Genomic DNA, 26,903 nt, shown 5'->3' with positions numbered 1-26,903 from the left:
TGACCACTCTTCTTTCTATAGGTCTACTGAAGACCAGAAGTTAGGGTCTTCAATGCATCTCTAAAGAGCACTCTCGTAGAGATGCATTGGAGACCCTGACTTCCAGCCTCCTGAGCTGCAGCGTTAAAACTAAAGAGGTCACATCGGCACCCGCAGGATCCAAGCGGCGACATAGGACCGCAATAAAGTATCGCGCAGGACACTTGGACTGCTTCTTTAAAGGTTTAGTCTTGTCTCTGACAACTATCTTATAATAATGCAAATTTTTATTAAGTCCTATAGCGTGAGCATTTTCTGCAATATTTTACATTTCGGAAGGTACAAGTGTAAGGGTATAAGAAATATGATTATCGACAATATTAATATTAAAGCATAATAATACTGAAAAATAATCTTCCCACATAAATTCTAGGGGGTGGTCAGTGAAGAAAGCAAACAACAACTCATATAAACAGAAGGAATTTTATTATACACAAATACAAGTGGACTGTGTGAAAGAGAAAAGAAACAAAACTTACAAATAAATTCTACAAAGGTATAATAACACATAATCCCACCACAAATCCTAAAAAAGAACACAAACTAATAATAATAAAAAAAAAAAATCAGACAAACAACCCAAAATAATCAACAGTCATCGAGACTATCACAGTTGCAACAACAAACTATCTACCATGACCAGAATACAATAATATAATAATGAATAGCCAGCAATATAGCTACAAAGTCCAAACTCTGATCCTCCAGGCCAGGATAACCCTTGATGTGGCAAAGGTCTCCACCCCAGGTATCGCTCCAAGAGATCTTAGCACTCTAAGTGCTCCCGTCTCACACAGGCATTTTCAAGCTCATATCCCCAAGTGATAATCAAACTTTTATATCAAACAAGTGACTAAAATTGACATTCCATTGGTTGTTTCAGGTGTCCATCTTTTTCAAGTGTTCTCTGATAGGAGGCAATCAAAGTCCACCTGTGCCATTGTGTTTTAGTGAGTTCTTTGTAAGGCAATGTGCAGTGTTAACCCTTTTTGTGCTAAAGTGAGTGACTGCTTGAAATTACCCACTTGCAAGTTCCTCATAATAAAGGTAATTAGAAATACAAAGTAATTAATAAAATAAGTCCATCATAAGTGTAGCAACGAAGAAGGATAGACAGCACTATGTTAACCACATCATTTGGATCTTTTCAGAGCATGACTCATAGCCATGAGATATATGTTGCTGTAAGGTAGTGTTCACATTGTGCTGACCAATGTTGCATTCTGCATACTCTAGTTCGCCAATCCGGGGTCATTCAGCCTTCAACTCCATCAGATCTCTCCAAGTGAGGTACAGCTTCACTTCCCCAGGTGCCGTTCAGACCACTTCTGGCCACTCTAGGGTATATTGCAAAAGCTGCCAAAGTCTTGTTCACATGAAGCGTATGTTCCCAATCTCCTTTGTTGTGGTGAAAGGTGCTAGATTTATACATCCAACCACTAAAGAAGAATTTGAGATTAAACACTACCTAACATGCGACTCGGATTTTTTTATTTATGTTTTATGGTGCCCTTGTGGACTAATCTATGTGGGTGAAACCACCTATGATATAAAAACAAGATTAACGTAATATAGGTATACAATCCGCAGACAAAAACAGGACTTACCAGTGTCTAAACACTTTATGGAAAAGGGTCACATGGAAAAGGATATGAGGTTTATGATAATAGACAGAGTTGCCCCACAAAAAAGAGGAGGGGATAGACAAGCCCTGCTAAAAAGGAAAGAATTACAGTGGATCTTTCGTTTGAACGCATTGAGTCCGGCTGGACTTAATGTGGAGTATAAAACACCAAGTACAATTTTTAGGTAGTAATTTCCTCCTTTTCGACCCCTTGGATGAGTGTTCAATAATCCTTAGTGTATACCAAGTGGTAACATATTTGTATATATTGTATATATGTAGTCAATATAAAGACGTCATAAAAAGGTTTAACTAATATGTTATATTTCACTTTCTCATAGGTCAGAGGCACGAAGAAGGACGCATCTTATTTGGATCACTATAGGAGCATGACAAGAAAAATAAATATATATTATATAAGTATCCCATGCAGTTTTTTTCCAAGACCTGGAGAGGTCAGCAGAGCAGAGGATCTAAAGGCTGTACCTTCCGTGGAGAGATCCAAGGAAGTCGAACGCCGGAGGACCCAAAGCCACAACAAAGGAGATTGGGAACATACGCTACATGTGAACAAGACCTTGGCAGCTTTTGCAATATACCCTAGAGTGGCCAGAAGTGGTCTGAACGGCACCTGGGGAAGTGAAGCTGTACCTCACTTGGAGAGATCTGATAGAGTTGAAGGCTGAATGACCCCGGATTTGCCGAACTACAGTATGCATTCAATGCAACATTGGTCAGCACAATGTGAACAGTACCTTACAGCAACATATATCTCATGGCTATGAATCATGCTCTGAAAAGATCCAAATGATGTGGTTAACATAGTGCTGTCTGTTTTTTTGATGTGATTGAATAAATATTTCATGATTTTGAAAATATCAGAAAGTGCTGTTGGAATTTTTCGAATATATCTATCTATCTCGTGGTGCCCTGGATTACGAGCATAATTCGTTTCAGGGCTGTGCTTGTAATCCAAATAACTCTAAAATCAAAGCAAATTTTCCCATAAGTAATTATTGATATGAATATAATTAATTATTAATATATATTATTGATATAGGAAAAAAAAATAAAACCTTTAGAAACAGCTGAATATGTCATATTTTAAGTTACTCTCAAGTATAGCAATCAGCATATATATACTATAAACCTGAAAAAACAGCAGCAGTTTATGGATACAGGAGAGGAGACCTTGTGGCCGAAATTCATTAAGACCTTTGAAAACACCAGTTACTTATTCAAATCAGGAAAAAATGCCCATCTGCCAAGTCTGATGCCAGTTTATACAACTAGGATCACTTTGGGCGAGGCTGGACTCTTTCGGGTGTGATGCTGGGCATCCCTCTCTGTGTATTATCAATGTGAGATCAGTGGCCCAAACTCAGTAAACTCTTTGAAAACAACTGTTACTTATTCAGATCAAGAAAAGATGCCCATCTGCCCACTCTGATGCCAGTTTTTACACCCAGAACCCCTATGGCCAGGTTGGACTCTTTGGGAATCATGTGGGGCATCCCTCTCTGTGTGTTGACAGTGTGGGATCAGTAGCCCTAAGTCAATTTTTTTTAATTTACTGTTTTTCTGCCAACCATTGGGTACTTTGGCCATTTTTAACTCCCTTCCTCTCGAGGAACTTCACTTATGGGTAAGTTATGATAATTATAATTTTTCTGTAAGATTAATGAATAACTTCAACATTGTTGTGTGCATGAGTAAAGGGCAGTGCTGTGTATACATTGGAGAGCTGTGTATATGATGCAGAGGTGTGTGTATATGTCTACATTGCAGAGCTGGATGTGAATGGTGCAGGGGTGTATGTGTATGAAGCAGTGCTGTATGTGTTTGGTGTAGAGCTGTATCTGTATGGTGCAAAGGTGTGGGTATATATCTAAATTGCAGAGCTGTTTATCTAAGGTTGCCTGCTCATAAGGACATGAGTTCCTGCAAAATACAAAACCATACCTCTCAACATTTTGGACGGCCAAAGGGGGACAGTTGTGGTTCATGCTAGGAAAATTTTGCAGGCATTTCTTTTTATTTAAGAATGCATTTACACATCCAGGATCTGCTGCAGATTGATGCATTTAGTTACATCGATATCTGCAAATCTGCAGCAGATCCTGTATGTGTGACTGCATCCTTAGGTCGCATTCACACATCAGTAATGCTGTCTGTAATTGCGGACCCAAAACTGCGGACAGGATTACAAATGTGTTTCAGTTCCTGTCCGCATTTGCAGGAACCCACTGTCATATAGGTGACATGGACGCACAATGGCTTCATCGTTTTGTTGCAGCATGGATCATATCCCCAAATGGATCAGAAACACCTACAGATGTGTGTATAGGGCCATAGAACTCAATGAGTCTGCATGTGTGACAGGGGCCATAATGTCACATGATTCATGTGAGCATAAAAATTTTTAGGATCCAGCTTGCACCACATAATACAACAATATGCAAGTTTGGGTCACTTTCTAGAGCAACATTGAAGGTTTATTAATGCAACTCTAATTCCTAGGTCAAAAAGAGGGACATGTAAGGGGCAAAGAAGGACAGAGGGACATGGGTCAAAAGAAGGAACTGTCCCTCCAAAAGAGGGACACTTGGGAGGTATGCACAACCCCTCTGACAGCTTGAAGAGTCTTACTCCTCCCTCATAACATGGGTTTCACCAATGTAAAATATGTACAATTTTCTGTTTCTAAGAACATTTATAAATTTAACAAGGACTGAAAATACAATGACTGTGCATGAATGTGCACTTACAGTCTGGGCTTTTTACAAAATTGCCTGACTGATGTATGTTCTGTAAGTTGTTGTTAACACTATTTTTGTAAATAGAAAAAATCTGCTATTGCAGTTGGGCAGTATGAAAGAGGTATTAAAAGGAGTTTGGCATCCAAACCAGCAGAATAGCGTGTTTGTGGATAGACAGCAGTCAGGGCATGTTCTATACAGTCTGTAACTTGGTGAAGCTTCGGGTTGATATTTGAAAGGCCTTCAAATGACTTGCAATCTGTGTAAACAAAAGGTAGTTTAATAATGAGTCAGTTACTGTAGTGACTCCCAAGTGCAGTGTCCCAGAGCCCATGTGCCACTGCAGTTCTGTCTATCTCGGTTGGCACTGAAGGTATATGTATTATTGGGTATTCTATGGTAAAGGTCCTATTGCATTATGGTCACTAGATATAACTGTCTCCTATGGTTACAAATAGTTACATAGTTAATACGGTTAAAAAGACACATGTCAATCAAGTTCAACCAAGGAGGGGATGGATGCAGGGAAGGGGGATATACAAGGAGGGGATGGATACAGGGAAGGGGGATGGGTAGGTGCTATACATATGCATTTATGTTATTTTGGTCTAAGAACTTGTCAAAGGGTAAATTCACAAGGATGATCCACAGCGTATTTTACGCTGTGAATTCGAAGCAAAATTCACTGCGGATCCTATGACAATTACTTTCAATGAGGCTACATACTCGCAGCGGGATTTAAATGCCGCTGGGAGTATGTATGTGAAAGCGCTATTAACACCCCGCCAGCCGGAGCATACTTTACCTCCTCCCCGCTTCGGCTTGCTTTGGGGGTTCTCGGCTTGACATCCCGCTCAGCCAATCAATACCCTGCCCCGCCGCAGCCACTGATTGGCTGAACGGGATGTGAAGGCGCCGGGAGCCTCGAAGCAAGTCAGAGCGGCGAGGGGTTAATGTCGCTTTCACGTACATACTCCCAGCGTGATGTAAATCCTGCTGCGAGTATGTAGCCTCATTGAAAGTAATCGGCATAGGATCCGTCATTGGATCTGTCATTGAAAGTAATCCGCATCGGTTCCGTCCGTGTGAATTTACCCTAAGGGCAGCTTCACACGTACAGTATTGCAGCGAATTTTATGCTGCGGATCCGCAGCAGATTTGACTAAATGAATGAACACAGCATCAAATCTGCACCATCAAATTTGGCAGTGCAGATTTAATGCTGTGTTTATTCATTTAGTCAAACCTGTTCCTGTGTATTGACCTTTCTAGAGTCTTCACACCACCTTATGCCCACTAGAGTTGGCTGAACCATACTAATAGGTGACACAGGCCCCAGACCTTGTTACCTGGGATGAGCAGAGTGCTAAGGGTTCCCTGGCTGACACTCGCGCTGCAAGATGGAGTTTATAGACTTTTACAGTTCCACCGGGATCAGTTCCCAGCTCTTTGGCACTGTTGTTTCTCCTAGTCCATGGCGTGGATTGAGGTAATCTGTTGGCTAGTCCTCACCTGAGGGGTTTAACACTGCATCATATGGGGTATAGGCACTGAGAGAGAAGTTTGTAGCAGAGCACTGTCCTGCGTCCTACTCATGCAGGGCACTAAGACTACTCCTCTTCCTCACGGGGGGACCTAGCAGAGGGCCAGGGCCCAGGTAGGACCACTGTAGAGAGCAATCTGGTCTGCGTCCTTCCTCCACAGAATCCCCACTAAGACTCCTCCTTCACCCAAGGGACTAACTTCCAATCCGGCGTGTGGTTGGGTGAAAAGAGTGCAACAGAAGAACAGAGAGAAGAGGTGATAGTACAGAAGAAAGTGAAGATCCTACTGGTCCACAGATTCTGGTCCACACAAACACAATACCCTTTTAGACACTTCAGCTGTGCAGCTTCTACACTTCAATACATAATATAGCGATATCTAGTGGTCATCTCTTAATACTACTTTGGCTGCAATAAAACAACAAATAGTACAGACTTTTGTAAAGGATGTAAACAATAGTTTACAACCCTAGTGGGACACCACAATACTAACTTCTGATGTTGGCTTTTAATGAAGATAAACAAGCTTTAGTATCAACCATGGGTGTGATGTGCAGCCATTTCTGTTCTCCAGGCTTGTGCATTTACCTGGAAAATCTTTTCCCCATATTTCTTGTAGGGGCCATTTATATATTCAGGGGGCGTTCACACGTACAGGATCTGCAGCAGATTTGATGGCACAGATTTGAATCTGCAGCAGATCTGCAGTAGATCCGCAGCAGATTTGATGCCCAGAATTCATTTGCTTTGAATCTGCAGCTTCAAATCTGCACCATCAAATCTGCTGCAGTTCTATGTGTGAACGCAGCCTTAAATAAATTAATAATATCTCCCCTTATACGTCTTTTCTCAAGACTAAACAAATTTAATTCTATTAATCTATCCTCATAAGTCAGATGCTCTATCCCCCTTATTAGTTTAGTTGCCCGCCTTTGTCCCTTTCCAGCTCTAGGACGTCATTTTTATCGGGTTCCAAAACTGGACAGCATACTCCAGATGATGCCGCACCAAAGCTTTATAAAGCGGTAACATTATATCCCTGTCCTGAGAGTCCAGGCCTGTTTTAATGCATGACAATATCTGCCTCTACATAAATCCCCTGAACTCCCGAGCTGCGGGGACATTTGTAAGCCCGGTGTAAAAAAACACCAGACTTCATAACTGTACTGTACTACAAAGCTTGGTGTCATCTGCAAAGATAAAAGCATTGCTGCTAATTCCATTCTCAAAATCATTAATAAACAAGTTAAACAAAAGGGGGCCCAGTACTCACCCTTGGGGTACACCACTTATTTCCAGGGACCATTCAGAGTAGGAATCATTGACTATCACTCTAATGGTAATGGTATTATTGTAAAGTACGCCTCAAGAATTGTAACACAGGGTTAATTGTGTATGTGACTAAGCTCATGTCTGCCGCCAGAGTTGGCTTTTTGACCAATCCCTGAAAAGTTCACCCAAAAGTGATACTTTCCTGTCTCCTCTGGTTCCTTTTCACCAATAGCTTACCTGCTTAAAGTCTGTAAGTAGAGGTGGAGTTGGCCATGTGCTGAGATTAGTACAAGTTGGTTCCTGCTGAGTGTCATTCTGGTGTAACAGGCCAGAGTATACCCCCAGCCCAGACTTTACCCGGGGGTTAAAATGGCCTAGGCTAGATTGCACCCTGGGGTATATTTTGGCCTAGGCCAATTCATACCCCCTCTATTTTATACCCTCATGAAATTAATAGCATTGAGTGATGCAGGGGCGTAGCAGGGATTCATGGGGCCCCATAGCAAAAAAACTGTATGGGGCCCCCCTCCCATATATATTTACTCGGTGATGTGGCAAAAAAAAAAAAATTCTCTTGTGGCCGGAGGAAGAATCCTGCGTGCAGCCACAACAGTGACTGGCAGAGGAGAAAGCCAATGTCTGCTTGTTCTGTCCACTGTATATAACTATAACAGCATATTAGGAGCCTCATTGTTCTGTCCGTCCACTGTATTTAACTATAACAGCCTATTAGGAGCCTCATGGTTATAAACATAGGTTCAGGAGCAGACTACCTTTTGCTTAACCCCTTATTTACTGCAGTGTGTAAGTGACCCAGTCTTCTCTTACATGCTGCAACACAAAGGGTTAATGCAGGAGACAATTAGCTCTCTCCTTTGCTACTCCTGCACTGATAACCCCTGACTTCTGCAGGAGCTCAGCGGTCAGAGGTTATCAGAGAGCTAATTGTCTTGAGCTTATTACCCTTTTTTGTGTTGCAGCATGTAAGAGAACACTGGGTCACTTACACACTGCAGTACATAAGGGGTTAAGCAAAAGGACACAGGAGGCTCTTATCTTCCCTGGGCCCCCTCCCTCCACGGGCCCCATAGCAACCGCCTTCCCTGCCTCTATGGTAGCTACACAAGAATTACTTAAAGCGACTCTGTACCCACAATCTGACCCCCCCAAACCACTTGTACCTTCGAATAGCTGCTTTTAATACAAGATCTGTCCTGGGGACTGTTCGGCAGGTGATGCAGTCCTAAAAACAACTTTTAAACTTGCAGCCCATGCCAAACGAGAGTAGCTGTGCCCTAACGTTGCACCACCCTTTCGTCCCTCCTCCCCACCTTCTACATCATTAGGAATGGCACTGAAACATTTTCTCCTGTCTGAACATTGCACAGGTGTCTTAACGATCCAGCCCATGTGCCAGGCTGACACAGATGGGGAATAGGAGACAATCTGCCTGGAACTTTCCTAATGATGAGGAGGGTGGGGAGGAGGGACAGAGAGGTTGTGCCAGTCTAATGCATGCACAATCTAGGCCACGCCTGTTGGGTACGGGGCTGCAAATTTAAAAGTTGTTTTTTTAGGACAATAACTGCATCACCTGCCGAAAGGACCCCAGGACAGATCTTGGATTAAAAGCAGCTATCCGAAGGTACAAGTGGTTTGGGGGGGTCAGATTGTGGGTACAGAGTCGCTTTAATTTTTCAACATTTTATTGGGAATTCGGCTTGTCTGCTGAGTTAAGTGAGAAGCTGATTTATATAAATCTTAAAAATCTGAACACATAAGGGGGAGATTTATCAAACATGGTGTAAAGTGAAACTGGCTCAGTTGCCCCTAGCAACAATCAGATTCCACCTTTCATTTTCCAAAGAGTCTGTGAGGAATAAAAAGGGGAATCTGATTGGTTGCTAGCTGAGCCAGTTTCACTTTACACCATGTTTGATAAATCTCCCCATAATAAGGGACATTTATCCTCGTGTTTGTACATTTTTTTTCTTTTTTGGAATTTTTTGAGATTTTGTGCACTACATAAATATCTGTGCAAGACTTATTAAGGTTTTTGCACTATTTTAAATCAGTTTCCAATGCCTGCACCTCTTTTTTTAATGTTTGCAAGGGGTGGTGGGGGGGGGGGGGGTGGCTCGTTCTATTATTTTCATTAGATTTATCATGTGAAAATTCTAATTTTTTGAGCAAAATCCTACCCTAGTGTAGCTTTGTAGCCAAGTTGTTTTAGGCTGGGTTCACACTGTGTTTTTGCAGTCTGTTTCTTTTTCCATCCGTTTTTTGCAAAATGGATGAATAAAGGAAAGCATTTGTGTGCCTCTATTTTCATGTGTTTTCCATTAACTTCCATAAAAAAAGGATAAAAATTCATGTTTTTTTAGTGCACTCAAAAAACGTGGTTGACCGCGTTTTTGTGTACACTAAAAAAAGATGCGTTTTGATCAAAAATGCAGTGTGAACCCAGCCTTAGGCATACATTGTGGAATAAATTGTGCAAGATGTATCAAGGCACTTGCGTCTAATGATGATTTTTGCGCAAAAAACGTAAAATTTTGCGCAGCCCATAATAACCTCCTCTTGCTCAAAATAATAGTGCAGATGATGCACTGATGGGACAGCCCAAACTACTGTCAGTTTAATGTAAGCACTGCACTGTATTTCCCAACAAGAGGAAGCAGCTTTTAATCCGAAAATGATTAAAAAAAAACAAAGATCTGCACACTTTTTCCCCTGTGGACAGTAACCTGCCAAGCTGTTTGGGGGTCCCTTGGGCAATTATCACTGTGGTCCGGAGTGGAGTAGTGACCCACCCGGACTATTGGCACTGCCACTCACAGAAAGGGGAGATAACCCAAGGAAGCTGTGATTACTGTGTAGGTGCTTGGTGAAGAACCACAGAGTCAAGTTAAAATAAATATACTCGTTTACTGTGAAGATACTTGATACAGGAAAATACAGTGTACTGAAAATAGACCAACAAAACACAGAAATGTATCAATGGAGACTCTTCAGTGAGTACTCCATTTGATATTTTTGTTGCTGATCTCCCTGAGCTTAGCGATTGCTGTGTTTTGTTGGTCTATTTTTCATTGCCCCTGTTAGCCAGAATCCTACTCCACACTGATGAGGGGCAACTACCCCGAAACGGCCGTCTGTGAATGGATGCCTGCCTTGATAAACCCTTGTCATGTCGCAATACTCGTCACAGAGTTAGACTTTGACGCAAAAAGGGGCCTTCCTGGTATTTCCCTATTTATGTTCCAATACTGGCAACCGAGTGAGACTTAAGGTACTACGTATCAGGGTGGTTTGGTAATCTCCCCACTGGGAGTCACCCCCCTGGCAATAGGCTTCCCTCCCCTGGAGGGATATCTGGCTATTCCCGTGTTTTGAGACTCGTAACTGAGGCTCCAAAGACCCCTTTTTTGCAGGGGTAGAATGCTTGAAAGTAGAGAGAATACTTGTGCCTGTGTTTTGACTCCTTGGAGGACTGTGCATCTTAGTGAGGATACCGCTGTCCCTATGTGTGGTATATGTGTGTGTCTATACATAAGCATACATGAATAGCTTTAGACTTAAATACTTCCAAACTGAAAAACAGTCTTTTAATAGACTGATGACTGATAATCGTTGCTCCACTAGCACAAAAATATATTTTTAATTGATAGCAATTGGTCATTTATGGAACATTTTAACCTCTTTTACAGTCTGTCCTGAGCTGCTCTTGGGTAAATGACCATGAGGAATGCAGATACACAAAAATATTATCTTTCATAAAACCTTATTTCGTAAGCAAAAATACTAAAATATAAAAAACCTAGGTTGTGTGTGGTATTACACTTCAGCTCCATTCAGTTTAATAGAACTGAGCTGTACACCCAAACTGAGGACAAAGCGGCCATGTATTTGTAAGCCTAGATAACCTCTTTAGTGTGCCTTCACAAGTACAGTATTGCAGCTTATTTCACGCTGCGATCCTGTGTACTGTCATTCTCTAAGGCACTACATTCTCACTGTGGATTTTCACTGTGAGAATGCCCCCTTAACCCACTGCTGCTCGGTTAATTTATTAACTGACCACTCTCTGGCCTGACACTGCCGGAGAAGCAAGCTAAAGCGTGGGCAGGTATTTTATTAACTGGGCTCTGATGTGTTAAGGGGGCTGTATGAAATCTGCGATACTGTACGTGTGAAGGGACCCTTAGGTTACAAACCCACTTGCCGGATCTGCAGCGAGTCTCCTTGCTGCGTTTTTGCAGCGAGACTCGCTGCAGATCCTGGCCCAGATCCTGGCCGGGGGCTGCGGGGCTGGGGGCTGCGGGCGATCATGTGGCCGGGGGCTGCGGAGCTGCGGGCGATCGTGCGGCCGGGGGCTGGGGGGCTGCAGGCGATCGTGCGGCCGGGGGCTGGGGGGCTGCAGGCGATCGTGCGGCCGGGGGCTGGGGGCCATCGTGCGGCCGGGGGCTGCGGGGCGATCGGGGCTGCAGGGGGGCGGGCAGGATATACATTACCAGGTCCCTGCTCCTGCTTGCTTCGGCGGCTCCCGGAACGTTCCGCCCGGCCAATCAGTGCGCTGCCCCGCCGCAGCGCACTGATTGGCCGGGCGGGCCGTGAAGACACCGGGAGCCCCGAAGCAAGCAGGAACGGGGACCCGGTAATGTATAATGTCCGGCGGCCGGGGGGGTTAATGGGGCGGGCTGCAGACAAAATCGCAGCAGGGATGTACATCCCTGCTGCGAGTTTCTCTGCTATTGAAAGTATAGGGCCAGGATCTGCAGCGAGTCTCGCTGCAAAAACGCAGCAAGGAGACTAACTGCAGATCCGGCAAGTGGGTTTGTAACCTTAAAGGGAATTTAGTTTTGTCACTGTGGTGTTAAAATAGACTTAAATGTGTGTGCTGACCTACCATGACAGTGTGAGATCATGGAGGGTTTAACTGCTGGACCTCTTGTAATCTCCAGAGCAAGGCCTTGATGTACAAGTGCATCTCAATAAATTAGAATTTGTTTTTTTTAGTCACTCCGCTCAAAAAGTAAAACACCTATATTATATATACACTACATTACAAAGAGAGTAAATGCTTTCTAGTGTTTATTTCTGTTAATGTTGATGACTATGGCCTACAGCCAAGGAAAAAAAACAATTCATTATCTCAGAAAATTAGAATACTATACACCCAAAGAAAATTAGAATTTTACACACACACACACACACACACATTTGGACAGGCCTCCCTTTGCATGAATGACTGCATCAATGCGGTGTGGCATGGAGGCGATCAGCTGATGGCACTGCAGAGGTGCGGAAGCCCAGATTGCTTTGATAGAAGCCTTCATCTTGTCTGCATTGTTGGGTCTGATGTCTCTCCTCTTGACAATAGCCTATAGATTTTCTATGGGTTAAGGTTAGATGATTTGCTGGCCAATCAAGCACAGTGATGCTGTGGTTATTAAAATGAGTATTAGTACTTTTGGCAGTGTGGACAGGTCCCAAGTTCTACTGGAAAATGTAATTTCCATCTCCAAAAAGCTTGTCGGCAGAGGGAAGCATGAAGTGCTGGTAGATGGCTGTGCTGACTTTGGTCTTGATAAAACACAGTGGACCTACCCCAGCAGATGACATGGCTCCCCAGACCATCACTGATTGTGGAAACTTCACACTAGACCTCAAGCAGCTTGGATTGTGTGCCTCTCCACTCTTCCTCCAGACTCTGGGACCTTAATTTCCAAATGAAATGCAAAATATACCTTCATCTAAAAACAATACTTTTGACCACTGAGCGCAAGTCCAGTTCTTTCTCTCCTTGGCCCAGGTAAGACGCTTCTGGTGTTGTCTATTGGTCATGAGTGGTCTGACACATTGAATATGACTCTTGTAGCCCATGTCCTAGATACGTCTGTGTGTGGTGGCTCTTGAAGCACTAACTACAACAGCAGTCAACCCTTGTGAATCTCCCCCGAATTTTTGAATGGCTTTTTCTTAACAATCCTATCAAAGCTGTTTTCCCAGTTGCTTGTGCTCCTTTTTCTACTACACTTTTTTTTCTTCCACTCAACTTTCCATTATTATGCTTTGAGCAGTCTGTGAACAGCCAGCTTCTTTAGCAATGACCTTTTGGGGGTTACCCTTGTGGAGTGTATCAATGACTGCCTTTTGAACTTCTGTCAAGTCAGCAGTCTTCTCCATGATCGTGTCGCCTACTGAACCAGACTCAGGGACCTTTTTAAACGCCTAAGAAACCTTTGCAGGTGTTTTGGGTTATTCTAATTTTCTGAGCTAATGTTAGGTTTTCCTCAGCTGTAAGCAATAATCATTCACAATAATAAAGCTAAACAGTAGAAAACTTCCTTCTGTTTGTTATGACACTATAATATAGGTGTTCCACTTTTTCAACTGAATTACTGAAAAGAATACTTTGTTGATGGAATGGGATGGGATATATTTATTACTCTAGACTCACCCCAGTTTTTGCTGGGTAAAAAAATTAGTTCAAACCTGTTCTAGAAATTTCTGCATGTTAAAGCATCACTGGGTGTGGTGCAAGTGGATGAGGGTCAACCTGATAGTTCCTTAGTTAACAGTTACATTATAAAACATACCACAAGGTGGTAGTAGTGCATATATATATATATATATATATATATATATATATATATATATATATATATTATGTTACACTAAAACCATGCAAATTGTTACTATCTCCACAGGTAAATTTGGCTGTGGACATGGTTCAGCATAGGCACTTTGATATTTCTATCCTTTGTAGCTTAAACTGTGTTCTGGCACCATTCTATTATAGCCATCATAATTCTTTTTAGCAATTTGCTCTACAGTAGCTCTTCTGTGACTTCAGACCCAATGGGCTAGCCTTTCATCCCCACACATCAATGATCTGTGAGTACACATGACTAGTGATGAGCAAACTTGCCAAACTTTTGGCATTGGACTGAAATCCTAGCGGTTGCAGGCAAGTGTCAGCTGTAACAAACAGCTGGTACTCACTATATACGACCATTGAGCCAACATAAAATTGGCAGTTGTTAAGGTTAAAAACTACTTACAGTTTTCAAAATACTGCTGGCCATAAGCAGTACGAATTTCTTCTGAGGTCTTCTCCCAAAGGTCATGTAATTTTTCAATATGTAATTCTGGATTACTAATCAATGTTTTGAAGTAACCAGGCTCTATGATGCTAACTTTCACACCAAATCTGCTCATTTCACGTCTGTAAGATACAGAAATACATGGACAGATTATTTACATACAACGTTCCATACTTACTAACGTGTCAAAATATTTTATTTTAGTGGTAAAAGAACATAAAAAAACACAGAACAACTGTATAAAGGAACCCAATGCAGGGGGACAACGTAGAGAGAATACAATCGGGTAAATACAAAATAATTGGTCCCTGAAACAGAACTTCAGATAATCTCTTTAAGGAGAAAGTACAAGATTAGGTAACTTCAATAACATTAGTGCAATGAAGACATACAATCTAGGAGATAATAAAAAAGACAAACCTGGAAGGCGTCTTTAAATAGTAAACTAAAAAAGTTACAAGGATCAGAAAATGATAATGCCAAACAATACATTTTTTTTATAGTATTAAACATAATACAAACTAAATAATGTCTGTAATTGTACTAACCTGCAGTGAATGTCTTCTTTTTTAATTTTTTTACCATAGACGGTGAACTACACCCACCTTATGCTGGTTTCGCACTGCCTCTGTAGTTTTTGTGTCAAAGCCAGAAGTGTATTTGAATGGGATGGAAAATATTAAGAGAAGACTTGTGCTTCTGTTTGTTTCCTGTCTGATCCTCTTCTGGTTTTGGCACAAAAACTGCCATGTGTGGAACCAGTGTGTGTGTGTATATATATATATATATATATATATATATAAATATATATATATACTGTGTGTATATACACTCACCGGCCACTTTATTAGGTACACCTGTCCAACTGCACGTTACCACTTAATTTCTAATCAGCCAATCACATGGCGGCAACTCAGTGCATTTAGGCATGTAGACATGGTAAAGACAATCTCCTGCAGTTCAAACCGAGCATCAGTATGGGGAAGAAAGGTGATTTGAGTGCCTTTGAACGTGGCATGGTTGTTGGTGCCAGAAGGGCTGGTCTGAGTATTTCAGAAACTGCTGATCTACTGGGATTTTTACGCACAACCATCTCTAGGGTTTACAGAAAATGGTACGAAAAAGAAAAAACATCCAGTGAGCGGCAGTTCTGTGGGCGGAAATGCCTTGTTGATGCCAGAGGTCAGAGGAGAATAGGCAGACTGGTTTGAGCTGATAGAAAGGCAACAGTGACTCAAATAGCCAACCGTTACAACCAAGGTAGGCAGAAGAGCATCTCTGAACGCACAGTACGTCGCTCTTAGAGGTAGATGGGCTACAGCAGCAGAAGACCACACCGGGTGCCACTCCTTTCAGCTAAGAACAGGAAACTGAGGCTACAATTTGCACAAGCTCATCGAAATTGGACAGTAGAAGATTGGAAAAACGTTGCCTGGTCTGATGAGTCTCGATTTCTGCTGCGACATTCGGATGGTAGGGTCAGAATTTGGCGTCAACAACATGAAAGCATGGATCCATCCTGCCTTGTATCAACGGTTCAGGCTGGTGGTGGTGGTGTCATGGTGTGGGGAATATTTTCTTGGCACTCTTTGGGCCCCTTGGTACCAATTGAGCATCGTTGCAACGCCACAGCCTACCTGAGTATTGTTGCTGACCATGTCCATCCCTTTATGACCACAATGTACCCAACATCTGATGGCTACTTTCAGCAGGATAATGAGCCATGTCATAAAGCTAGAATCATCTCAGACTGGTTTCTTGAACATGACAATGAGTTCACTGTACTCAAATGGCCTCCACAGTCACCAGATCTCATTCCAATAGAGCATCTTTGGGATGTGGTGGAACGGGAGATTCCCATCATGGATGTTCAGCCGACAAATCTGCCGCAACTGTGTGATGCCATCATGTCAATATGGACCAAAATCTCTGCGGAATTCTTCCAGCACCTTGTTGTATCTATGCCACGAAGAATTGAGGCAGTTCTGAAGGCAAAAGGGGGTCCAACCCGTTACTAGCATGGTGTACCTAATAAAGTGGCCGGTGAGTGTATGTATATATATATATATATATATATATATATATGTGTATAAAAATTTATTTATTTATTTTTCCATTTTCCAGTAAAATGAACGTAAATTCTATTTATTTTACACAAGCCTGTACTAGATTACACATATATATATATATATATATATATATATATATATATATGTGTATAAAAATTTATTTATTTATTTTTCCATTTTCCAGTAAAATGAACGTAAATTCTATTTATTTTACACAAGCCTGTACTAGATTACACATTTTTGTTAGCAGTTATTTGTGGTAAACTTTCTGGTCACCTCCCCCCCCCCCCCCCCCCAAAAAAAAAAAAAAGCTAGCTAGGTAATAACATTCTGCTTACCTAAGACTATCCGAGAAGGATTCCACCCCGTATTTTGATAGGCAATATCCTCCTCCACAGAGAGTTATTCTTCCAGCAACACTTGCAATGTTAACAACACGACCCTGAGCTCTTCGAATCGCAGGCAGCATTTTGAGTGTAACATCAATGAGCCCCAGAAGATTTACATTTAAAATTTTGGCAAAGTCATCTTTTGTCAGCCATTCATTTACAGCAGTGGGAATGGATATTCCAGCATTATTCACCAGGCCCCAGAGACCTGTAAAAAAAATGACACGCTAAGAATTGAGATATAAAGAAACGAAGCTAAGTCTCTTGTGTATTATTCATATATGATAACAATTGTAATAATATCAAAAGAAGAAAAAGCTGTATGTCATAAATGGAAGGCACATCTAAATATACTGTATACTAATATAACTGTATTAGACAACAACATCCAGAACAAACACAAAAAGTGCAGAGACGCAGCTGGACCCATACCTCTGACCGCAACTGCCCCCACTCCTCTTTCCCTGAGGCTCTGGCGGAAGCTATGTCCCTGATGCCGGGATAAGTCCTTCATCACTAACCCAGCCATGCTCCTGCTCTCACTCACCATCACTGGTGTGCGTGTCCCTGCCTCCTAGGGCGCACTTGTGTCGGCTCAGTACGATTTAAAGGGGCAGTACGCCCTTAATCAGTTGATTGCACCTAAGCATTGCCCTATAAATGTGTGCACATGCCTGACCCCCCTCTTGGAGCCCTTAGCATTGTGGTCTTAGCTTTCCTGCTTATGAATCCTGTCCGTGACTCTTGGTTTCTTTCCGTAAGTTCTGCCTGAGATTCCTGGTGTGTACCTGGCTGCTGTCCTGCTGCGAAGACCAGTGGGCAATTAGACTTAGCTCCCTGGGGCGGTAGCCCGGGGCCCTAAGCTCCTGGGGGCCTATGGCCACCCAAACAGACTCATACTTTTGGTGGTTTATTATCTCCTGGCTACAGTTCTCCCATGATTTGCAAAAAATTGCTGCATTTCTACATCAATTTTGCACAAATAAAGGCATCCTGACATTATCTATCCTGTGCTATGAATACCACGCTAGTGCTGCCATAGTTACAGTGGGCTGGGGGAGCGCAGGCTTGGTGAACAGCCCGGGGCCTATGGTAAAGTTAATCCGCCCCTGGTCTCTGTCCTGTGGATATGGGATGAGTATTTTTAAAAACCCCTTTAACCTCTTAACGACGCATGACGGGTATACCCGTCATGCGGCTGTTAAGAGTAAACAGAGAGGGCTCCCGGCGTGAGCCCTCTCTGCAGCGCGCGGTCCCCGGTTGCTAAGTGCAGCCAGGGAACGCGTGTATTAGCCGGCACGGCCGATCGCCGCGGCCGGCTAATTAACTATTCAAATGCCGCTGTCAAAGCTGACAGCTGCATTTGAATAGCAGCTGTGCCCCCTCTCCCTGGTGTCTAGTGGGGGATCTCTTTTACCCCCCCCCACGATGCGATCGCGTAGGGGAGATCCGTTCTAATGAGCCGGCCAGGGCTCAGCGTCGGAATGACGCTGATCCCGGCTCAGCAATCTATTCAGATGGTCTGCAGCAGACCATTATAATAGAGCATCGATCTGATGGATCATTGCTCTATTATATACACAGGATTGATCTCAATGGGAGATCAGTTCTGTGTATATAGAAGTCCCCCAGGGGGCTTCATATTACTGTAAGTGAAAGTTAAAAAAGTGTTTTTATTAATAAAAAATCCCCTCCACTAATAAAAGTCTGAATCACCCCCCTTTTCCCATTTTACAAATAAAAATAAATAAATAAACATGTTTGCTATCGCCGCGTGCGTAATCGCCCAAACTATTAATTAATCACATTCCTGATCTTGCACGGTAAACGGTGTAAGCGCAAAAAAATCCCAAAGTGCAAAATTGCGCATTTTTGGTCGCATCAAATCCAGAAAAAATGTAATATAAAGCGATCAAAAAGTCGCATATGCGCAATCAAGGTACCGATAGAAAGAACACATCATGGTGCAAGAAATGACACCTGACACAGCCCCATAGACCAAAGGATAAAAGCGCTATAAGCCTGGGAATAGAGCGATTTTAAGGAACGTATATTTGTTAACAATGGTTTTAATTTTTTACAGACCATCCGATACAATATAAGTTATACATGTTATATGTCGTTGTAATCGTAATGACTTGAGGAACATATATAACAACTAAGTTTTTCCATAGGACACACGGCGTAAAAATGAAGCCCCCCCAAAGAAAAATAATTGCGTTTTTTTTCAATTTCACTGCGCATATAATTTTTTTCTGGTTTCGCAGCATATTTTATGGAAAAATTTAGCCTGTCATTGCGAAGTACAATTAGTGACGCAAATAATAAGGGCTCATGTGGGTCTGTAGGTGTAAAATGCAAGTGCTATGGCCTTTTAAGCACATGGAGGAAAAAACGAAAACGCAAAAACGAAAGTTAGCACGGCCCTTAAAGGGTTAATGGTGTTGCAGCCTCAGGGGCCTTTCAGAAAAGGGGTGTATATTCTGATAGATCATGTGAAAATTAGATTTTCAAAGAGATGGACCTGATTTCACTAAGCACGTGACTTCTTAAGGAAATTGGTTACAAATTTTTCATTTCCAACCTTTTTTAATGTATATTTTTCTCTTTTCGCTTTCACAACTTAAACTATTTTGAACGGATGCATCATATACAAGTCAGATTAAAATAATTTTTAACACAGGTTGTTAAGTAACAAAACAGGCAAAAAGGGGGTAAATACTTTTGCAATCCACTGTATGTACCTTACCTTTATCATCAACAATATCATTAACCCACTCTGCAGCAGCAATGACACTCTGGCTGTTGGTAACATCTAGGTGTATTGTCTGCAGTCTAGTTGATGTCTCTTTCTTAAGTTCCTCTGCCCCATGATCAGTCAGACAAGCTGCCAGAACCTTCATTCCACGCTTGTCCATTTGTTTTGCCAGCAGATTTCCAAATCCTGAATCACAACCAGTGATGAAAATATATTTGTCTGTGAGATTGTCCAGGATCAGATGATATCTGTATTGTCTGTATAGGAAGATGAGACCCAAGAGCACAACCAGAAGGAGCCACATGATGATGTTCCTATATCAAATCATTACAATGAGTTTTCTACTTATATATGTCAATATACAGTATGAATTAGCTGTACAATTATATGTAAATTTCTTCTCTTGTTACGGCATCTAAAGGAGTATTACTATTTTAAAAATGATGGCATATTCTATGGTATCAGAGCCAAAGAATCAAGATAGAGAGGCCTATTTAGAATTTTTCCCTCATTTCTGGATGTCTGTCTAGGTCTGCCATAAGCAAGTTTTACCATCTGCTTAGACACTTTTCTATAATGGACAATTCCCTATCACTTGTCATTTGTTTGCTGAATATAAAGCATTTATGAAGTGTAAGGGTCTTTAATTGGAAAATGTGTGATTTTTTTTTTAACCCTTTCACCCCTTGCTAACATCTACTGTATATGTTACATCTAATGATGGTCATTTAACCCCCTAGATACCTCAGTCAATGGCAACTGTGGTATCTAGGTGGCTAGCGGTCAGATGCAGATAACTCACATTCCAGGGCCATAGATGGACATATTAATACAAACGGTGAAGGTAAACTGCAATACATTCAGTAATTATGCCAGTGTATTGTATAAGGGCAACAAAAATGAACTAAAAAGAGGTAAAAATTTACTGTATCCGTGATTTCCAGGCAGTCTCGGGCGGTATCCTCCCTTTGCACAGAGCTGGCAGCCTGAGGGATATAAGCACTTCAGACAAAGCAAAACGAATCTGCTTTGCTCATCTCTAATCTCCAACCTCACTGCTCTCAATTCTTTGAGGTTTGAAGAGAAGGTCTTTTCCCAGGGTGGCCATTTCTTTTGCACCAATTGCTTATTTTTACCATGGCACTTCAACCAGAGGCTGAGGTGTCTGTGGTGAATGATACTTTGTAGGTTGGAGTTAGATTCTCCCCTGCTTTGAGGTGACCTTCGAAGGTTGTTTGACCATTCCAGGCTTCCTTAGGAGACGTGGAATCTGAATGACTGTATTCAAAGTTCTGCAGTGGGAGAGAGGAGCGTTACCGGCCAGAACGCGACCCCCCCCCTTATACTATATTTTCGAGGACTCAGACAGCCGAATACTACTCGGATATTTGGGAGCTGATTTCACCCAATGTGGAGAACATTAAGACAAACCACACTGCTGGGTAAGTGATACCCATATATCGTATTATTTTTAAACACTGACCATCACTGCGTGGATACAAACAGGGCAGAGGAACGTTTTGGACTGCTTGAAAGTCCACTTGCATATATATCATCACATAACATAGGAAAAGGGCCAGCAAACATAGAGAGACATTAGTGTATACTAATACAACTGTTTGTTTCATCCGGCTAGACAGGGTATCCATCTAGCAGAGTAATCTATTCCTCTAGTTGCTGCACTCACACAGGAGCGCCATCAGCCACATTTCTACACAGATTATCTCCAATTTACTGATTACAGGTAACAGTAATCTGACACGCAGCTCCAACAACCTAAATTAACATCTATATTGGGTTGTGCAAACAATATAATATAGGCAGCGCTTTTTAAGTACAAAAAAACCTAATTAACCATTTTAATGTCGCTGTCAAAACTGACAGAGGCCTTTTAATAGCCCATCCCCGGTGGTTTAAAGGCAGATTGGCTTCTCACAATATGATCATGAGAAACCAATCTATTATACGTACCTGGCTTGCTTCAGCAACGTAATGATGCTGGTTCCGGATAAGCAGCCCCTAGTAATTGAGTACAGCTTACATAGATCAATGCAGTACATATGTACTCTATTCACCCCTATGAGCAATCATGACAATTCTCATAGGGGTTGCATTTATAAATGAAAAAAACAACAACAACAACCCCCCCCCCCAAACATATTTGCGATCCCCGTGTGCATTATTGCACAGAATATAAATGATCACATTCCTTATTTCACACAGTAAACAATGTAATTGCAAAAAAAAAGCAAAATTGCTGATTTTTTGGCACATCAAATTCAGATAAATTTAAATAAAAAGTTGCATGATCCTGGTGCAAAAAATGATGCTACAAAAAATAAAAGCATTATAAGGATCATAATAGAGCAATTTTAAACACTTTGGGGGAGATTTATCAAATCTGGTGTAAAGTAGAATTGTGTTAGTTGCCCCTAGCAACCAATCAGATTCCATCTTTCATTTTTCAAAGTATCTGTGAGGAATGAAAGGTGAAATCTGATTGGTTGCTAGGGGCAACTAAGAAAATTCTACTTTGCACCAGTTTGATAAATCTCCCCCTTAGTTTTTTAAAAAAAGGTTTTTTATTTTTTTTAAAAGCATTCAAATAAAACTAACATCTTAAGGACAGAGGCAATTTTAGTTTCTTCACTTTTGCTTTTTTCTCTTCATGTTTAAAAGGCCATAGCAAATTTTTTCACGTACAGACCCACATGAGCCCTTTTTTTTGAGACACCAATTGTGCTTTGCAAAGATAGTCTTAGCAATGATAATTTTTTGAGGAATGAAACACCATTTTTTTTTTTATTTGGTGTGTGTGTCTGTGTGTGTGTGTGTGGGGGGGTGTTTACGCTGCTATCTATGTTCCTGAAGACAATATGATTACGATAGACAACTTAAAAATTTTTTATTTTATTTGACTGCTTTTAAAAAATTCAAAAATTTTTTGTGTGTTTGAAATTGCTCTATTACTACCCTTATAACACTTTTCATTTTTGCTCTATGGGTCTTTGTGAGGTGTCATTCATGATCTGTACTTTCTATCAGTAGCTTGCTTGCATATATGCCACTTTTTAAACACTTTTTATTACAGTTTTCTGGATTTGATGTGACCAAAAATTGTCAGTTTTGCATTTTGGCGGGTATGTGCACGTATGCCATTTACCATGCGAGAGCAGGAATGTGATCATTTTTATAGCTTTCCGATTCCGTACACGGTGATGCCAAATATGTTTATTTATTTATTTTTATTTATACAATGGGAAAAGGGGGACAATTTAAACTTTTATTATGGAATGGGATTTTTATTAATGATAAAAAAATTTCATCGATAATTTGTGGTCCCACTGGGGGACTTCTATGATGACTGCACTGATCTCTCATAGAGATCTATGCAGTACATACGCACTGCATTGATGTCTGAGATCAGTGCTCAATTACCATGGCCTACTGGAGCCCGTAGTAATCGAGTGCCAAGCTGGGGACCTCCCACTGGGTCCCTCTTTATTCACTAACCTATCAGAGGTTAGATTCAGTATCTCCTGAGGTATTTTTGCCCAATCAGACAGCTATATATAGGGTATATAAAGGTAGAGCAGGTTTGGGCTGGTCTATTTCAGTATTGTGTCAGGAAAAGAGCAAAGAGTTCCTGCTGCCGTATTTTTCAGGGCCAGGACCAATGGACCAATGGATTTATTAAAAAAATATATATAACATTAGAGAATCAGTGTAAACCTGCATATGGTTGTGTTCGGGCATGCCTATAGAATAATGGTATCATGTCGCTTTTACCATATAGTGCATTAGGTAGACACAGGAACCCCCCAAAAGTTACCATATTGCATTCTTTTATTACGATTTCACCTATTTATATCTTCATAAATAATATTTTTGGGGTTCAATCATACATGTTATGGTAGAATGAAAGATGCCATTACAAAGTATAACTACTCCTGTAAAAAACAAGCCTCCACATGGCCCTGATGATAGAAAAATAAAAGTGCTAGAGCTCTTAGAAGGGGAGGAGGTTCTGAAAGGGTTAATGCACTTCTGTCTCTTAAAATAAATAAATAAATAAATAAATAAAAGATATATAATTGGATCCCACCAATTGCTGCCTATAGTCAGAAGAATGTGTATAAGTTTGCTACACCCTACTAAATGGCGCGGAAAACCACTACGAGTGCACTACTATCTCTGCGCCCAGGGACTGTATACAATGTATAGTAGTGAGTAGGCTCTCAAGAAGTGTGTATAATGGTAAAGAATGAGGGAATAGGTTCTATGAGATGAGTAATAGAGTATATATTATATGGTTTTAATATGCAACAAAACGTAGCAATAAAATTCATAAGATAGAAGCATCCTATTAAAAAACATAAAGTTCAAGAATATATACATAAATTCATATAATATTAAAATCCTAAATTCATATGTAGCCAAAGGTTGCTATCCGTGCAGGGCCCTTTGCACTGGCTGCTGAAGTCACAGGAATCATATTTGTCTATATCGATCCAATGTGCAAATGTAGCCTGTATTTCCTTGTTTAACATCTGCACATAGTTCGTTGTGATGATAGTTCACTTAGTGAGTGTGTACCAGTAGGATGATTTTGTAACCTTCCGGCAGATGATAGTCTGTAGATATAGGTAACTATAAGTAAGGATTTTTGTATCTGAATTGTAGCAGTGGATAATCCATCTCTCAACCAAATTCTGGCAGATTTGTCAGTCCGGCAAGGAGCTAGTAGCTGGGTGTAAGGCTCGTCCTTCCGGTTGTGAGATTATCCTGTACTTGATGTATCACTTTTCAGGTCCATGCTGTCTGCATTTCCTGTCTTAGGTGGAATCACTTCAGAGCTGTCACATGACGGGGAGCACGCGCTCATTCAAATTTCAGTTACAAAACCGTGCTGGTAAGGGTATGGCTACTATTGGAATATTTGTCTATTTAGTCTTGTTATCTTTTTTTAGATGCGTTTCAGGAGCCTGCTCGCTCCTTTCCTCAGTAAAATATGGATAACTGTAGTGGGTGCACTACAGTTATCCATATTTTACTGAGGAAAGAAGTGAGCAGGCTCCTGAAATGCGTCTAAAAGAGGATAACAAGGAAATACAGGCTACATTTGCACATTGGATCGATATAGACAAAAACGACCCCTATGACTTCAGCTGCCAGTGCAAAGGGCCCTGCACGGACAGCGACTTTGGCTACATATGAATTTAGGATTTTAATATTATATGAATTTATGTATATATATTTTTGAACTTTATGTTTTTTAATAGGATGCTTGTTGCATATTAAAACCATACAATATATACTCTATTTCTCATCTCATAGAACCTATTCCCTCATTCTTTACCATTATACCCACTTCTTGAGAGCCTACTCACTACTGTACTATAGTCAGGGCTCTGCCCTGATTTCACTGGCTTGCTGCTCGATTCAACAAGCTCCATAGGCTTACAATAGAGCTCATCTTCTGTGAGATGGATTGAGGGGTGAGCCAGGGATTGAAGACCTGGTATATGTAAGAATTGGTGGGGTTGCAGCACTGAGACCCTGACTGATCAAAATCTTGAACAATTTGACAATAAACAACTATTACATGGCTGCATGATTGTAAGACACCAATATTTACACAACTTGCTAGGCACAACTGCAAAAAAAAAGAAAAGAAAAGCAGGCTTCTCTCTTCCACCTGTCTGTTATGTACATATTGTACTTGTTTTTGCTATGTTATTCATTCCAGGGCACCTTTTCCAGTATCCTGGAATCTATGGCACTTCAGAATAAACAATTATTTCATCATAAGGCTTCTCACTTACCTGTGTGTTAAGTGTGAACAGCTATACCGACTAAGAGAATAAAGTAATGAAATGGCGGAAGTCGGCTGTTTTAATTCTGACCCTCCCTTGGCACTGGTTAATGGTTTTGCAATCCTCTTTTTTTCTGGAAAAGCTGCCAGTGTCTTCATGTGTAATTGAGTCATATGCTGCACAACAGATTGAACAACTTAAAGTGTAAATTCCTTCGTTAAAGGGATATTCCCATCTCGACTAACATAAAGTTGGGGGGGGGGGGGATTTATAATCCCTCTTCCTGGCATAAATAGTCCAAAAGCCAATGTACGCTCTGCTTTCCTGTGTCCAATTTTATGGAGTGGTCCAACAATAGGAATGAAGGAGCAGTGTATGAGGAGAATTAGGAATCAGGAGATTTACAAAAACATTTAACTTGGTGAATCCTATAGATTTATTATATAAGTTGAGATGAGAATACCCCTTCTAACTGTTCTTGAAGGTATGGCGAAGTTAACACTGGCTTATGTGGTGTCCTATTCACACCCTTTACACTAAAACCGTTATAAGCGTCACAATTCAATGTGTTGCCAAGGGCAAAATATCTTAATTTCCCCAAAAGTAAAACTTTACTTTTATTAGAGATGTATTAAAAATGTATCACCAGTGTGCAACATATTTACAGCGCTCTTCATGAAAATAGGTGTCACCATTGTTGAGCTACTACTATGTTCTGGATGATATTGGGTTAATGAGCCAGTGCAATGAGAGGTTTTGCTTTGTTACTTATTGTTCACTGGGGTTAACATCACCTCCAGTTAATCACGGCTATGCTGTATGTCGGTGTGTGCTAATCTAGCTCATGCACTTTTGCTATCAGTCCTATCAATAGTGTGTAACTCTCTGCGGTGACTCCGCAATCTCCGAGATTAAACAACACTAGTAGGGCTACAAGCGTACGGGAGTAGCGTTGATAGCCCACCGCAGGCTCTGAGTGCGGGTGGTAGAGCTTATATGCCGTCCCAATACTCGGGTGGAGCCGCTAAAGTTATTGCAACCACAACGCCTCAAGTGGGTTCAAACTAATCCCTGTGCTCAATATTGCTCAAACCAATACTTATAGTATCGGTAATGTAATGTAGCCAACAATGTCCACCTAATCTAAAAATGCCATGCCTACTTTCCTGACTAGTTTCGTCAGATACTCTGACGTTCTCAAAGTTATCGGCAATGGCGGGCGGGCGGACGGAAAAATGGTCTTTTTATACTCTCATCACCCGTGGTCAGAGTAGCCAATAGGGTAGTGTGCTGGTGTGAGATTCTTGATGGATGTGATTGTAAGCACTGTCATTGGTGGGATGAAGGTTATGTTCAAAACTGAAGTGGCGGGTGTACCGCCTTATTCCCGTTTCGGTAACGCCTCCGACCGTTGGAGCCGAGAGTGCATGAATATGGACTTGGTCTCAGAGGCATCGGGCGCTAGTGCGCATGATCTTGCACTTAGTTTATATGATTGAACTTGTGCGGTTATAGTGCGCGTGT

At 41.4% G+C, this 26,903-nt stretch overlaps 1 protein-coding gene across 5 annotated transcripts; it reads right to left on the bottom strand.

Annotated features, from left to right (window-relative positions):
- Positions 1-2,796: 2,796 nt before the first annotated feature.
- Positions 2,797-25,462, bottom strand: LOC138792701 (retinol dehydrogenase 16-like). Of its 5 annotated transcripts, XM_069970417.1 has the most exons (6): positions 25,389-25,414; positions 21,535-21,582; positions 19,555-19,877; positions 16,755-17,013; positions 14,306-14,469; positions 2,797-4,681 (listed from the first exon to the last, which is right to left on the bottom strand). In XM_069970417.1, the coding sequence occupies exons 3-6, from the start codon at positions 19,865-19,867 to the stop codon at positions 4,491-4,493; spliced, it is 927 nt and encodes a 308-aa protein (XP_069826518.1). In that variant the 5' UTR covers positions 19,868-19,877; positions 21,535-21,582; positions 25,389-25,414; the 3' UTR covers positions 2,797-4,490. The 5 variants fall into 5 exon arrangements, with proteins under 5 accessions (XP_069826518.1, XP_069826517.1, XP_069826521.1 ...); XM_069970416.1 differs by lacking the exon at positions 21,535-21,582 and having other exon boundaries at positions 25,389-25,462; XM_069970420.1 differs by lacking the exon at positions 21,535-21,582 and having other exon boundaries at positions 19,555-19,749; positions 25,389-25,446.
- Positions 25,463-26,903: the final 1,441 nt, after the last annotated feature.

This window comes from Dendropsophus ebraccatus, chromosome 5, assembly GCF_027789765.1.
Source record: "Dendropsophus ebraccatus isolate aDenEbr1 chromosome 5, aDenEbr1.pat, whole genome shotgun sequence".
Taxonomy (NCBI): Eukaryota; Metazoa; Chordata; class Amphibia; order Anura; family Hylidae; genus Dendropsophus; species Dendropsophus ebraccatus.
Note: the sequence above shows the minus strand (reverse complement) of the source record. Positions and strands in the feature narration are given on the sequence as shown.

What these genes read in the sequence shown, in the direction of transcription:
- LOC138792701 (XM_069970416.1), bottom strand. Translation starts at nt 19,867, where the DNA reads ATGTGGCTCCTTCTGGTTGTGCTCTTGGGTCTCATCTTCCTATACAGA. An exon ending in TGATATTGTTGATGATAAAG is followed by an intron (nt 17,014 to 19,554) that starts GTAAGGTACATA and finishes TTTTTTTTACAG; the next exon opens with GTCTCTGGGGCCTGGTGAAT. An exon ending in TCCTTCTCGGATAGTCTTAG is followed by an intron (nt 14,470 to 16,754) that starts GTAAGCAGAATG and finishes TGTATCTTACAG; the next exon opens with ACGTGAAATGAGCAGATTTG.